This window comes from Oenanthe melanoleuca, chromosome 3 (genome assembly GCF_029582105.1).
Source record: "Oenanthe melanoleuca isolate GR-GAL-2019-014 chromosome 3, OMel1.0, whole genome shotgun sequence".
NCBI classification, from domain to species: domain Eukaryota; kingdom Metazoa; phylum Chordata; class Aves; order Passeriformes; family Muscicapidae; genus Oenanthe; species Oenanthe melanoleuca.
In genome coordinates, this window is record NC_079336.1 from 88,160,483 (window position 1) to 88,172,796 (window position 12,314).

At 49.2% G+C, this 12,314-nt stretch overlaps 1 protein-coding gene across 1 annotated transcript in view; it reads left to right on the forward strand.

Moving 5' to 3' along the window:
- The window catches only part of VASH2 (vasohibin 2), a 33,740-nt gene that overhangs the window by 17,476 nt on the left and 3,950 nt on the right, over positions 1–12,314 (forward strand). The window contains exons 5-6 of the mRNA XM_056488242.1: positions 6,907–7,288; positions 9,110–9,225. Coding sequence (XP_056344217.1) covers positions 6,907–7,288; positions 9,110–9,225 — 498 coding nt within the window. The remainder of the gene's footprint in view (positions 1–6,906; positions 7,289–9,109; positions 9,226–12,314) is intronic.

Here is a 12,314-nt window from a genome sequence, read left to right on the forward strand (position 1 = left end):
TCCTGAGTTGGAAGGAACCCACAAGAACCATGGAAGTTCAGGCCCTGTGTTGTCCAAGTTCTTCTTGAACTCTGTCAGCTGCCTGGAGCTGTGACCACTCCCTGGGGAGCTGTTCCTTTTTATACTGTGTCACCCAGAGCTGCCCCCAGCCCTGGAGGTGAGGCTGCCCCAGCTCAGAGTAGAGCAGGACGATCCCCTCCCTTACCCAGTGATGCTGTGCCTGATGCCACCAGGACAGGGTTGGTCCTGCTGGCTGCCAGGGCACTGCTGGCTCATGTTCCCTCTCTGTGGTGCTGCTCTCCAGCCTCTCATTCCCCAGTCTATCCACACAACTGGGTGTGCCCTGTCCCAGGTGCAGAATCTGGCACTTGCCTTGTTACATAGCTTGATGGTCACCCAACTTTCCAATTTGTCAAGGTCTTGTCTGCAGGGCCTCTCTGCCCTTGAGGGAGTCAGCAGCTCCTACCAATTTTGTGTCATCAGCAAGCTTAGTAAGCACAGCTTTGGTGCTTGCATCCAAAAAATTTGTGAAGATGTTGAACCAGCCTTAAAATGGAGCCCTGTGGAACCCCACTGGTGAATGGTTGCCAGCCTGATGTAACCCCATTTGCTGTAACTCTTCATGTCTGGCCTTTGATGCCCATTGTGTTATGTATTTCTCTAGCTGCATGCTGGATATTTTGTCCAGGAGAAACTTGGAGTAACAGTATTGAAAGCTTTCCTGAAGCCCAAAAAGTTTACATTAACTGATTTCCCTTGAAGTGATGTCAGTAGACCTATTATGCTTTTCCTTGTGTCAGGGTTGTGTCCCAAACTATTTGAGGATAAAAGAAATAGGGGCAATAATCCCCAGGTGGAGTTGATGCCACTCTGCAGTGTCCGTTTGGCTTGCAGTGCTGTATTTCTAGCAGTGAACTGATTATTCCACATATCACAGGAGCTAAGGGTGATTAGTGGCCTACAGATAACCCTGATAACCTAAATGTGTTGTTGCTGGTTTTTTTGCTTGCCTCAAACCTGACTTGTGGCTTCAGTTTGGTGGTTTTGGGGTGTTTTTTGAGAAGTGGAGGAAGCAAAGTAGTCAAAAGTTGTATTTTATACTATTTGTTGTCATTTGAAGTTTCTTCAGAGTTAAGATGTGTATGAATTTTTCTGTCTCTAAATGCTAATTAAAAAAACCCAAACTTAGGGCAGACGTTTTTTTAAATCGAGAAGGTTTAGCCAGGGGAGAGTATGTGACAGGCTTGTCTTTCCAGGACTTTTGCTTCTTGTCATGAAAGTCTCTGTCTGAGAGCAGGGACTGGCTGCTGTTCCAATAACCGATGCATTTAAGTTTACAAGATTCATGCAGTATAAACCCCAGGTATTTTGGTTGAGGTGTGGGTGCACAGAGTGTAGATAGGGCACCTGAATTTGTGTGTCTGGGAGGTGGCTGGTGCAGAGCCGTGCCCATGTGGAACCTGTGCAGCATGAGGGGTTTTGGGAGGCAGCTTTGGCATGACATGTGGGGAAGTTTGCTGGTTTTTGTCAGCCCTGAGATTTTGACCTTCAGCATTGCCCTTTGGGTGCAGACAGTGAGGCCAGCAGCTTTCCAAGGCCAAGTGCTTTCCAGAGAAGATGTGCGTACCCTCTCCTGACTTTCCAGCCAGTGCCTTCACACAGGGCTGAGCTGTTGACCTCTGGTTCCATGCCATGTGTCTGGAAATAAGGTACAGCTGTAATTTGTGTGCTGGCAGGCCTTGAGTGTTGCTTGGATGCTGAAAAGGCAGAGCCCACTGCAGCAGACCCTCGGTGTGAGCCTGCCTTCAAAGGTGGCTCAGCTCGCGCAGAGCAGCTTAGCGAGATGTCACTACAACTGAGCTGCTCCCTGGCTGGTGCAATTGCCTTTTACTGTCTGACTGCTTATAAAATGCTTCTGTAATCGCTCTTGGTGCAGAATTAAATTTTGCATAATTGCCTATTCACTTGATCTTGAAGCATTTTTATAGGGCAGTGAGGTAAAGTACTGAGCTGCCCTGTCTGCACACACCAAGGAAGCAGCTGCTCTGAGAGGACTGAGAGCTCAAACAGATCTTCCAGTATTATTTTGCAGCAGTCTGCACTGTAGCTGTCTGAACTGGCTTCATATCTCTCTGCTTACATGATCTGCTTGTCAGTGCCTAACCAGAAGCATTCCTCCTGCTGTCTTCCCCAGGGCATTTCTCAGTTCAGTTGTAAATCAGCTGAGTAATGGTGCATTCAGCCCACTCTTTCTGAGCAAAGATCCAATTGATTTGAGCTCATGAAAGGGAATAGTAAACCAGAAAGTGCCAAGGGAATTTTATCTGCGCTGCATTCGCTTTATTAAAACGTGGAGAGCAAAATATCAGAGGGGGAGAGGGAAGCTGCACACTGCATCCCTCCTCGGGGAGCCTTGCGGAGCGCATCCGCGTTGGCTGAGCATAAATCACTCCCGTTGCCTTCAGCATCCTTCTCCCAGTTCATGTGAGGTAACACTTGGACCTGTGCAGGGTATAGGAGCCCCTGGCCAATAATAAACAAGGAAGAGAAGAGCAGAAGTGTCTCAGGAGTGAGAAATTATTCAGTAACTTCTGCACTGTTCCTTCTGTGGATGCAATCAGTGGATGATGTTTATCACCACTGAAAGCCTGGGTCCATCCATCTCCTCCAGGCCAGCAGGAACATCCCTGGGCTGGGAGGGAACGAGTGTTTTCAGTAAGGGGGAGAGTTTCTTGCAGTGATTTCAGGATATTGTTGTCTGTGTAGTTCTCCTCTTTGCTTACTGCATGCTTGTGCTTGTCACAGCTTGACCCACTTGCTAACTGAAATATGGGAAAGAAAGATTGTGCTGAATATCCACAGCCCCTGTGGTGGCTGTGAAGAGCTGGGAGAGAGCTTTTAATTGCCATGGCCTAATCTTTAGATAGTCACCTCTCACTGTAGCTGGGCACTGGAGAATGGGTTTCTCAGTCTGAGGGTTGTCACCCTGGCAGTCCCACTTTGGGAAGCTGTACCAGCTGCTTGAGCCTTTCCCACATGGACCCTGGAGCTGCCAGGGGTAACTCTGGGCCCTCTGTGTACACAACATCCAGATGTGGGCTCAGTAGCACTCTGCCTCATGGTAAGCAATCCCAAGCCCATGGGAAATGCTGCCTGACTCCAGCTGGAAACCTCTCTGAGTGTTTAGTGTTGGTGGTTGGGGGCCCTCTGAGCTGTTGTTTGGAAAAACAATTCTTTTGGTTTTACTGAAGCCTTATTGATGGTTTTGAAGCACGAGATTTATTTTCCTCCTGCTGCACATGCTGCTGTGTGCTAGCATTTTCAGCATGGCTGGTATAACTGGAGCAGCTTCCTTGCTCCCAGCCTGCTGCCATCCCTCCTGCTCGCTGCTGCCCAGTGGTCCTTGCCCATGGGAGTGGCAGAGAGGGGAAAACCAGACACCCTGTAGTTTCTGTGCTCATCCTGACCAGACTTCAGCAAAAACACCCTTGCTGGGCTCTTAAGACATGAAGCACTGCCCCTTTTCAGGTATAGATTGCAGCACTTGCTCTTGTTAAACTTTGTGTGGTTGGTGGTTGGCCATCTCTCCAATTTGTTGAGGTCTCTTTGCCCTTGAAGGAGTCAACAGCTCTTCTCAGTTTGGTGCTGTCCCCAAACTTATTCCTTTGAGTTCTGTATCCACATTGTTAATGAAGATGTTGAAGAGACCTGGGCTGAGGATGGAGCTCTGCAGAAACCCCTCTGGTGACTGGACTCTGGGCTGATGTTGCCAGTTTGCTAGGACTCTTTTGTGCCTGACCTGTGAGCTTCTTGTGCTTCAGTTTTTGCCTGTTGCCTCTTGTCCTGGTGGTTGGCACCACTGAGAAGAGCCTGCCTCCATCATCTTGATTGTCATGAAGACCCAGGATTAGGAGGCCACTGAGCTTTGCTGCAGCTGCTTTTGCCCTCTGCTGCTCTGCACTGCTTCTCTACTGTGACATGTAATTCACTCCCTGACTCTCCATCCTGCAGTTACAGTCCCAGCTCAGAAGTGTGATTACAGCTGCAGCATTGCTGTGTGCTTGCCTTTTGTTTGCCACAATACAGCTCTCCTTGGGCAGAGCAGAAAGGAAAAGCTGTAATAATGATGCATGGACAGAGGGGAAGATCTGAGTGCCTTTCCAGCCCATTTGCTGTGTATTTCATCTCGGGTGGGGACTCTCATTAACCAGTCCCTCAGCAGAAGCAACCTGTACCTAAAGGTTAATTTCCACAGCAGTTGTTGCTGGGTTGTTTGATGGTGGGTAATTTTTACCCTCAAAAGATTCTTTTACTCCTACTAAGTATTTAATGAGATTAAATTGCAACTTCTCTGAGCCCTCGTGGCAGAAGTGTGTATGTGTGGCAGGTGGCCACCAAAGCTTTGTATGGACTTGACAGAAAGGCACTTGGGGAGCAGAGTGAAAACCCTTTCATAATGAGGGGGAAAAATAGTGGCAATGTTTGAAAGCTTCATAGGAGTTAATAAAAGACAGTGCTTTTTCAGTTGCACAGAATGATAAATACAATGGACTTCTGCAAGAATCGGTCTGTAGGACGCAAATTATTGTAACATGACTTTGATGTGCACAGGATGCACCTTTTAAGGCCTGAAGCAAGGTGACCTTTTAAATGAGGTGAGTGTGTGCTGAATTTTCCAGTTGGCATAATGGTGCTGGGCCCCATTCTGCCCTTGCAGTGTATCTATAATCTTTCATTATAAATCATCTACTGATGGTGGGGTGGAGGTATTTTTCTTGGGGAAGCTAGTCCTAAGGCAGCAGTGATCCAGTGAGACCCTAAGGCAGATAGAGCTGTTTCTGTTCTGTGTACAGTACTGTAGGTGATTTTGGGGTGGGCTTTGACAGTGGCTGCAGGCTGTCTGTGTTTGATGGCAGTGGTGCACGTGGCCTTGGCTGGGTGACAGATGTGTGCGGTTGGAGGTCTGTGCTCTGCTGTGCACAGGCTTCCATACTCATGGTCATACAGCCAGTGAAGTGCACTGTGTGCTGAGCCCACAGGGTTGTCTGTTCCTTTGCCCTCTAACACATTTTCTCCAGGCTGCTAAAGCCAATGACGTCTAGCACTGAATGCAGCTAAACATGTTTGACATGGAACTGAAAAGCTTCCCTGTGGCTGTTCGGAAAGTTCTGTGACAAAGTGTTTTTCTTGCCTGTTTTTTTCTTTTGTTTGCTTGTTTGTGAAACTCCTTGCTCTTGACCTCAGATTCTGGGCAGTTAATGAGCCTTTTATTAGTTGGTTTCTGCATTTACCCAGAAGCCAGAAGTTTGACTTAGTGAAATTCAACAAACTCTGGGTGAAATATGCCCCTGAGAAAATGGTTTAGAGAGAGATGAGAGCCACTGGATGCTTCTCATGCATCCCTATAGAACAAAGAGATTAAGTGTGGGGTGCAGGCAGGGGTCAGCATCCCAGGGAGTCACACTGGTGGTGAGGTGGTGGCATGTCAAGCTGGGCAGAACCAGAGCTGAGCCAAATTTGTGTTTTACTGTCTTGATACAAAGGCTTTTTTGTGCTCTGTTTCCCTGCTGTCAGGCAGCCATGCTGTGCAGGCAGGGGAGGAAGGCTGGTCACAGTAACATCCCAGGATAACTCAGCTGCGTGATGGCTCTGGTTTCACTGCTGTTAAATACCTCCTTTTTGGGCATGAGGCAGGGAGATGAGGAGATACTGGTGATCCCCAGAGCAGAATCCTGGACAGAGCAGGTTCCTGCAGCTTCAGTGGGAGCTGAGCCCACTCCTCCATCTGTCAGGATGCCCTGACACAATCCTGGCAGTGCTGCCTTCTGGGCTGGTGTATTTTGTAGTGGCAGCACCATGACCAGCTGACTCAAGGGGTGGCTCCAAGGTTACAGCAGGTGCCTCTGGCTGGAGTAACCCCAGGCTGGAGCGTTTTGCTGCAGCCTTTTCTGGTCATCCCTCCTCCATCCCCCAGGCGTGGGTGGGGGGCCTCAGCTGCAGAGGGGACGGGCACCTGCTGTCCCAGGGGCCAGGTGCCAGCACGTGGAGCCAGGGTGAGTTTCAGCTGTCCCAGGATTAGCAGCAGGGAGCTGCGTGCAGCGTAGGTGCTGACGCAGAGCTGCTTGCGTGGGGGATTCTCAGCCTGTCCTTTCCCTGGCACGGGCCAGCAGCCCCCCCAGGAGGGGACCTGCACGTAGCTCCCCTCTGAGATCACACACTGCACTGGCACATGGCTTGGTGCCTTTCAAATGGCCAGGCAGTGATTCCAGGGACACGGGTTGCTTTTTAAGAACATTGTTTCCGACCATGCCTCTGTGCATATCTCATTAATTATTCATATTGGAGCTTTCCTTTGGTTCTTCTCAGCAGTGTGTTACAAGGGTAACATGAGGAGTGGCAATGTCAAAGGCCAGTTTACAGAAGGAAAGGTAGACTGTCACCTTGGAAAGTAATAAATCCAAATTTCTTGGTACTATTTGAAGACATGAGAAAATGAGGCTCAGTAAATAAAGTTGTATCAAACCCTCGAGAAAGGGAGGTAAACACTTTTCCCTTTGGAAGTGTGGGAGTTTGATGCTGGTATCAAATGGGGACCTTCCGGATCTAGGGAAGGAGGTCTCTCTTCAGGTGTGCTGACCTGAACAGTGCTGTGGTTTTTATCTTTCCCCTAAGTGTGAGTAGAGTCACGCCCTTCCCCGTCTGAACCATTGCATGTTATTTTCCAAGCACTGGAATGGGTTTTGGCAGCACTGGCTGTATCTGGGCACAGTGAGAAGTAGTTTGTGTTTACAGAAAAGCCCTTTGCCCTGGCAGTTAAAACCCCACACCTGCTGGAGGTGCCTTAGAGGTGGGATTGTACCTGCTGCTTTCCCAGCACCGTTGTTGCCTTGATGCAGCACGCCCCAGCTACTTAACCAACGGGCAGCCCTCGGTGGAACGATTCCCCATCAGCTTTAAAACCCACTTCTCAGGGAACTATTTTCATCACGTGGTGCTTGGGATCTACTGCAACGGCCGCTACGGCTCGCTGGGCATGAGCAGGCGGTCGGAGCTGATGGACAAACCTCTGACGTACCGAACTCTGAGCGACCTCATCTTCGAATTCGAAGACTCCTACAAAAAGTACTTGCATTCTGTCAAGAAGGTGAAGATCGGGTTGTACGTCCCGCACGAGCCACACAGCTTCCAGCCCATCGAGTGGAAGCAGCTGGTCCTCAACGTGTCCAAAATGGTGCGCACAGATGTCAGGAAGGAGCTGGAGAAGTTTGCCAGGGATATGAGGATGAAGGTGGGTCACTGCATGTGGGTGTTGGCTCAGGAGGCAGCGCTGTCGTGTCCCATCCTGCAGAGGTGGGTCTTGCTCTGTGTCAGCCTGAGATCATGCAGGTGTCAGGTGTGCTGAGGGGTGCTTGCATCTGTCTTGGTGCTGCTTCCCCAGGATTGGTGTGCTTTCAAGCCCTTACAGCTGTTTGGTTGAAGGATCTTCCCTTTAGCCTTGGAAACACTTGTCCCTGGTTACCAGGGAGTTGCTGCCCAGTTTGCTTTCCTCAATGACTCCAGAGGAAGGTGGTGGGGAAAAATCAGTGTGGCTGGGGCTGGAACTGCTGGAAGAATGGCCCAATTGCGGGTAAGGGAGGTCTGTGTTTTCCCCCTGAGCTGCAGGAGGTGCCATGGGACATCTATATCAGTGGTTGCCTCTCCTTGCAGGACATGCCAGGGGGCTGATGTCCACCCTCAGCTAAATCACAGAGTAGGTGATGTGGGAAAGGCGAGCAAAGGGACTCCCTGACAGACTGGTGCTTCCCTGCTGGCTGGTTGGGCTGAAGAGCTCATTGGGAAACAACGGGGAGACAGGGCAGGCTGCCAGGGCTCTGGAGGGTTTGGCTGCCCTTGGGATGAGGGGTGTTCCTGACCGTGCCTCTGGGCCTGGCATGGGCGAGGAGCTGTTTGTGGTCACGGTGGAAGCGGGTTTGGTGCCTGTCCAGCTGGCTGCCAGCAGCGAGAGCAGAGCAGGTGCGTTGCTAAGTATGGCTCTGGCTCTTGTGGAGAGGCATGCAGCATCGTGTCCAAGTTATTCTGGGTTCTCGTCCCCTTCCCTGCTAAAGGACGGCTCCTACGTAGCACCACGTGCCTTTTTGGCCAGGGCACCTGCCCCTTGCCCTGACCTTGGGGTGAGCCTTGCAGTGGCATTGTAGCCCCAATGTTCTGCTGCCATCTCTCCTGCCCTGCCAAGTTTTGAGGGCCACCTTGTACCATGCTATCACCTTAAGCATATGGGCTTGATTACTAATGTAATTAGGTTTGGGTTTTCTCCTTCTCTATTCATAAGTTTATAATACTATTCAGAGAGCAAAAAGCTGAAGCAAGCTCGAGTTGAAGTCCATGTGTGGATGACTTACTGAATTTTGTACTTGCTTTTGTTAGAGGGACCAGCTCTGTGTGTGCTGAGCTGTGGCACTGGGTCTAGTCCTGGTGAGTGCCTCAGGGCCAGGACCACAGCCCTGAGCCCTTGAAGGCTGAAGGCCCTACATCTGATCTTTCCCTTCAGTTACTACAGAATTCAGAGGGCTTCCATTGTGAGTGGGCTGAGTTTGGGGCATCAGGTCTTTCAGGCAGTCCAGAGTGTGAGTGTAATGCTGATGGCCCTCTGACGTTGGAGGGCCTGGAGAATGGGGGCAAGGTCTCCAACTGAAAAGCCTTACTGTCAGAGTTCAGCTGCCAGCCTGAGAGATGGTCACCTCTGTTTGTTGAGAGAAAAGCTGGAGAGGGTGATTTGGCTGCCTGAGTTTCTTTCAGCTGAGGCTCAAAGCCATTTTTCTTATCTCTTGCTGTTGCCAGCTCTGAAGAAAGCCGTGGATGAGACAGTATTCAGCTGGGAACTGAACTGGTGACACCAACTAATTTTTGCAGGGGGCCCCTGAGCAGCTATCACATGATAACAGCTTTGAGTTCCTCTTAACCTGGGCAGGGTTTGAATAAGCCCCAAGGGACTGAAGGCTCTTTGTGTGCCATCCCTGCTACTGTATGGGGCCCTTTATTTAAATTTTTATTTGCAGTGAATCACTGCCTTTATTGAAGGCTGCTTCCTTCCCTCCCCCATGTCTCACAGATCCTGAAGCCCTCAAGTGCCCATTCTCCGATGAAGGAGAGGTTGCGGGGTAAGTCGCTGTCCCCGCGCCGGAGGCAGGGCAGCCCTCAGAGACGGGCCTGCAGGAGAGACAAATCGTGAGTATCCCTGCTGGGCCAGAAGGGGAGGGGGATGTTACTTTGCTGTACAAAATCTCTGTGCTCATTGGCACATACAGGAAAAGTGCACCAGGTGCCTTAGCTCCCAGAGAGGCTCCAGAAGCTGCTGGCACTGCTGATGTCCTGGCATTGTGCTTCCTGTGCTTCCTGCTGCCTGATGGCCCCTCTGTGCAGCTTACAAAGACACTGGAAAAGGAAACTTGTCTTTCCAAAGTGACAACATCACTTGAATTGTATTATTTGATTTTAATCACCTTTAAAAAAAGCCCAGGCCACTTTCCATGTGTGTCATAGCTAAGAGTTGTTCTTTAGCTGTGTGGGGAAGGATGGATGTAATACCTCTAAATGGATAAAACTGTGCTTCCAGATCCACAGGCCTTTTACAGCCACTGGCAATTCAGCCTCCCCTACCTTAGATGTGGAAGAGCTGAGTTCTAGCTGTAGTGCTCCATGCCAGGAAGCTGACAACTGTGGAAGCCTATACGTAACCCAGATTAGTCACATATTTATGATCACTGCTTTTTAAATAGGCTCCCAGACTACTGTCTCAGCACTTATTTATTTATTTTAAAGCAGCTAACAAAGACATTAGACTAACTTTCTAAAGATAACTTGAAGAATACGTTAGCAGCAGATGATTTCACAGCAAGCTTTTATTTTTACATGTTCATTCACACTCAGTCCACATTGCTGTACTTTGGGCTTCGTCACTGAGCTCCTTGTTTAGTGCATAGATAATTATAGTTGTAATGGGCTCAGCTGCTTCAGGCTTCTTCGCCTCCTAGATTCTCTTTGAGCAACAGTTTCATTTTTGAGTTTCTGATAGTGCTTCTCTTGCTGGAGTGGATCAAGTATTTCTGGAGAGGAGTGAATGTCACTGGGCTTGGAGACTCTCCAGTTGAGGTGGTTTCCTGAAAGAGCTGCTGGGCATGTGGCTGCTCTGCAGTGACTGATCTCTCCTTGGCAGCTTGGCTTTTCCAGGACAGAAAGACAGGGTGTGTACAGGTGGCCTTGCAGTGGCTTCAGCACCTGTTACCTGCTCAGTGGTTCTGCTCTGTTGGTCTGTATAAAGAGCAAATTACATGTAACTCTAAAATAAGCCCTGAGTCACCGTGATAGAAAGATGCAGGACCCAGACACAGTGTGATGAGCTGTGAACCCTGAAGAGGGAATGGCATTCCCTGGTCAGGGATGAGCTGAATGACACATCTTGGCCATGTAACAGTTGATGTAAAGTGAGAAATACAAGAGGAGAAATGGGGTAATCTCTTACCCATATTGATGGATCTCTGAGAACCTGATGGAGTGAGAGGCCTTTGTGTTACAGAATAGGAAAGAGTCAGGTTTGCTAGGCTTTAGGCTGGAATCCTAGCTAAAGAATGGCTGTGCTTATCAACACTGTGTTTTGTTTCTTTGTGGATCTCTTACTCACATGCTGTAATTACAGCTTTCTTGAGCTTGCTGGGGAGAGGGAGAGAAGTATTTTGCTCCAGTGTGAGCTGGCAAGGGCTGAATAACATACTCATTTGAAAGGCTTCACCTGCTGATGACAAGCTGTTATTACAGCCTGGGTTTCATCAACACTAAAATTATATGGGCCTGCTGGGAGAAATCTCCCTCTGAAGGCTATGTGGAGTGGTGAGCCAGAGTGTCTTGGCTGGATTGTTCCTGAAAGACAAAGGCTGAAACTGCACTTAAGGAGGGAAGAGGATTTCACAGCCACACACATTTAACTTCTCACCCTTATTCCTTCAAGTTTATTAGGTAAATAGTGGTGGCTGCCAGCAGGCCCACAATAGCCTTTTAGCCTGGAAATGCAGCTGCAAGGCAGGTGGGGCACATTGCAGCACAGGTGGCAATGCAGTACCAGTACATGCCTGCCTAGGAGGCTGGTGTGTAGTGAAACTGCAGCTTGTTAACTGAGCTGTGCAGCAGTCCATGTGCTCTTTGCCCACAGCTGGTGTGATCCTGCCAGAATACAGAGGATGTAGATAGGGTGGTGTGAATCTCTCTGGTAAGTCTCAAGCTTTGTGTCCACTTGCCCCTCCTCTGAAGTCCCAAAGCAGAAGGGTACACTAAATTGCAGACCTGTGCTAGAACAGGCAGTGTGGTGTTTCATCCTCATTAGGAGTGCTTGGAGCTGGAGGGTTGCTGTTTGGAAGGGAGGGTCATGCAGCCTGGAGGATCTCTGCTCCTTAATGTCAGCTCATCAGATCTGCTTCCTTCCAATTTCATGTTGAGGCTCTGTGAATGGCATGGCAACACTGGCCTTGTGTGCTTCCAGCCCAGTGTAGCTGCTGAAAGGGAAATTCTGCTAGTCTGTTTTAACAGGATGTGCGAGGGGGCAGGATAACATTAAAATCAGGCAACTCCAGTGCAGACAGCTCATGAATCCTGTGTGCTGTATCATGTGAGCACAGCTTGCTCACCTGCTCAGGGTCAGGGTGCTTTGGTCTAATGGGCCAGTAAAGCAGAGGCTCCTTGCCTCAGAGGGCACATTTGGCATGAGGTCATTTGCCAGCCAAGAAGAATGGGATCTGTGGTGCCTTGGTCCAAGTCTTGTCTTTTCCTGAAACTTAGGGAGGATAGTCTGTCTGTAGCTAAAAGCTACAATTGTGAATGGGTAGAAATAGGCACATCACCATGGGTGTACAGTGACTCCCCATGTCTCTTGTATAATCAGAGAAGCTACTACATGCTTTAATTAATACCATATTGTGACCTTAATTAAAAGGAGAGAGAAAAAGGTGTGAAGATGATCCCTAAATTGGAGAGAGGGAGGAGGGACATTAGATATTTCATACAGTGTATCTTGCTGGTCTCTGACTCCTACGCAAGCTCTGAGGGATGCAGCTTGGAGCTTGTTTACTGGTTAGTCAAATCCCATCTGCTCTGAAGGAATAGTGTGGAAAAATGCAAACTATCCTACAGTGATTTCTTTAAGTGTGATCCCTTCCTGCATGTGAGAGAGACTAGTGAAGACTCCTTCACTTCTGTGAAGTACTTAAACTGAGACAAACACGAGGCATGGTGCAGGGCAGTAGTGCAGTGAGGATGGTGGGGTTATT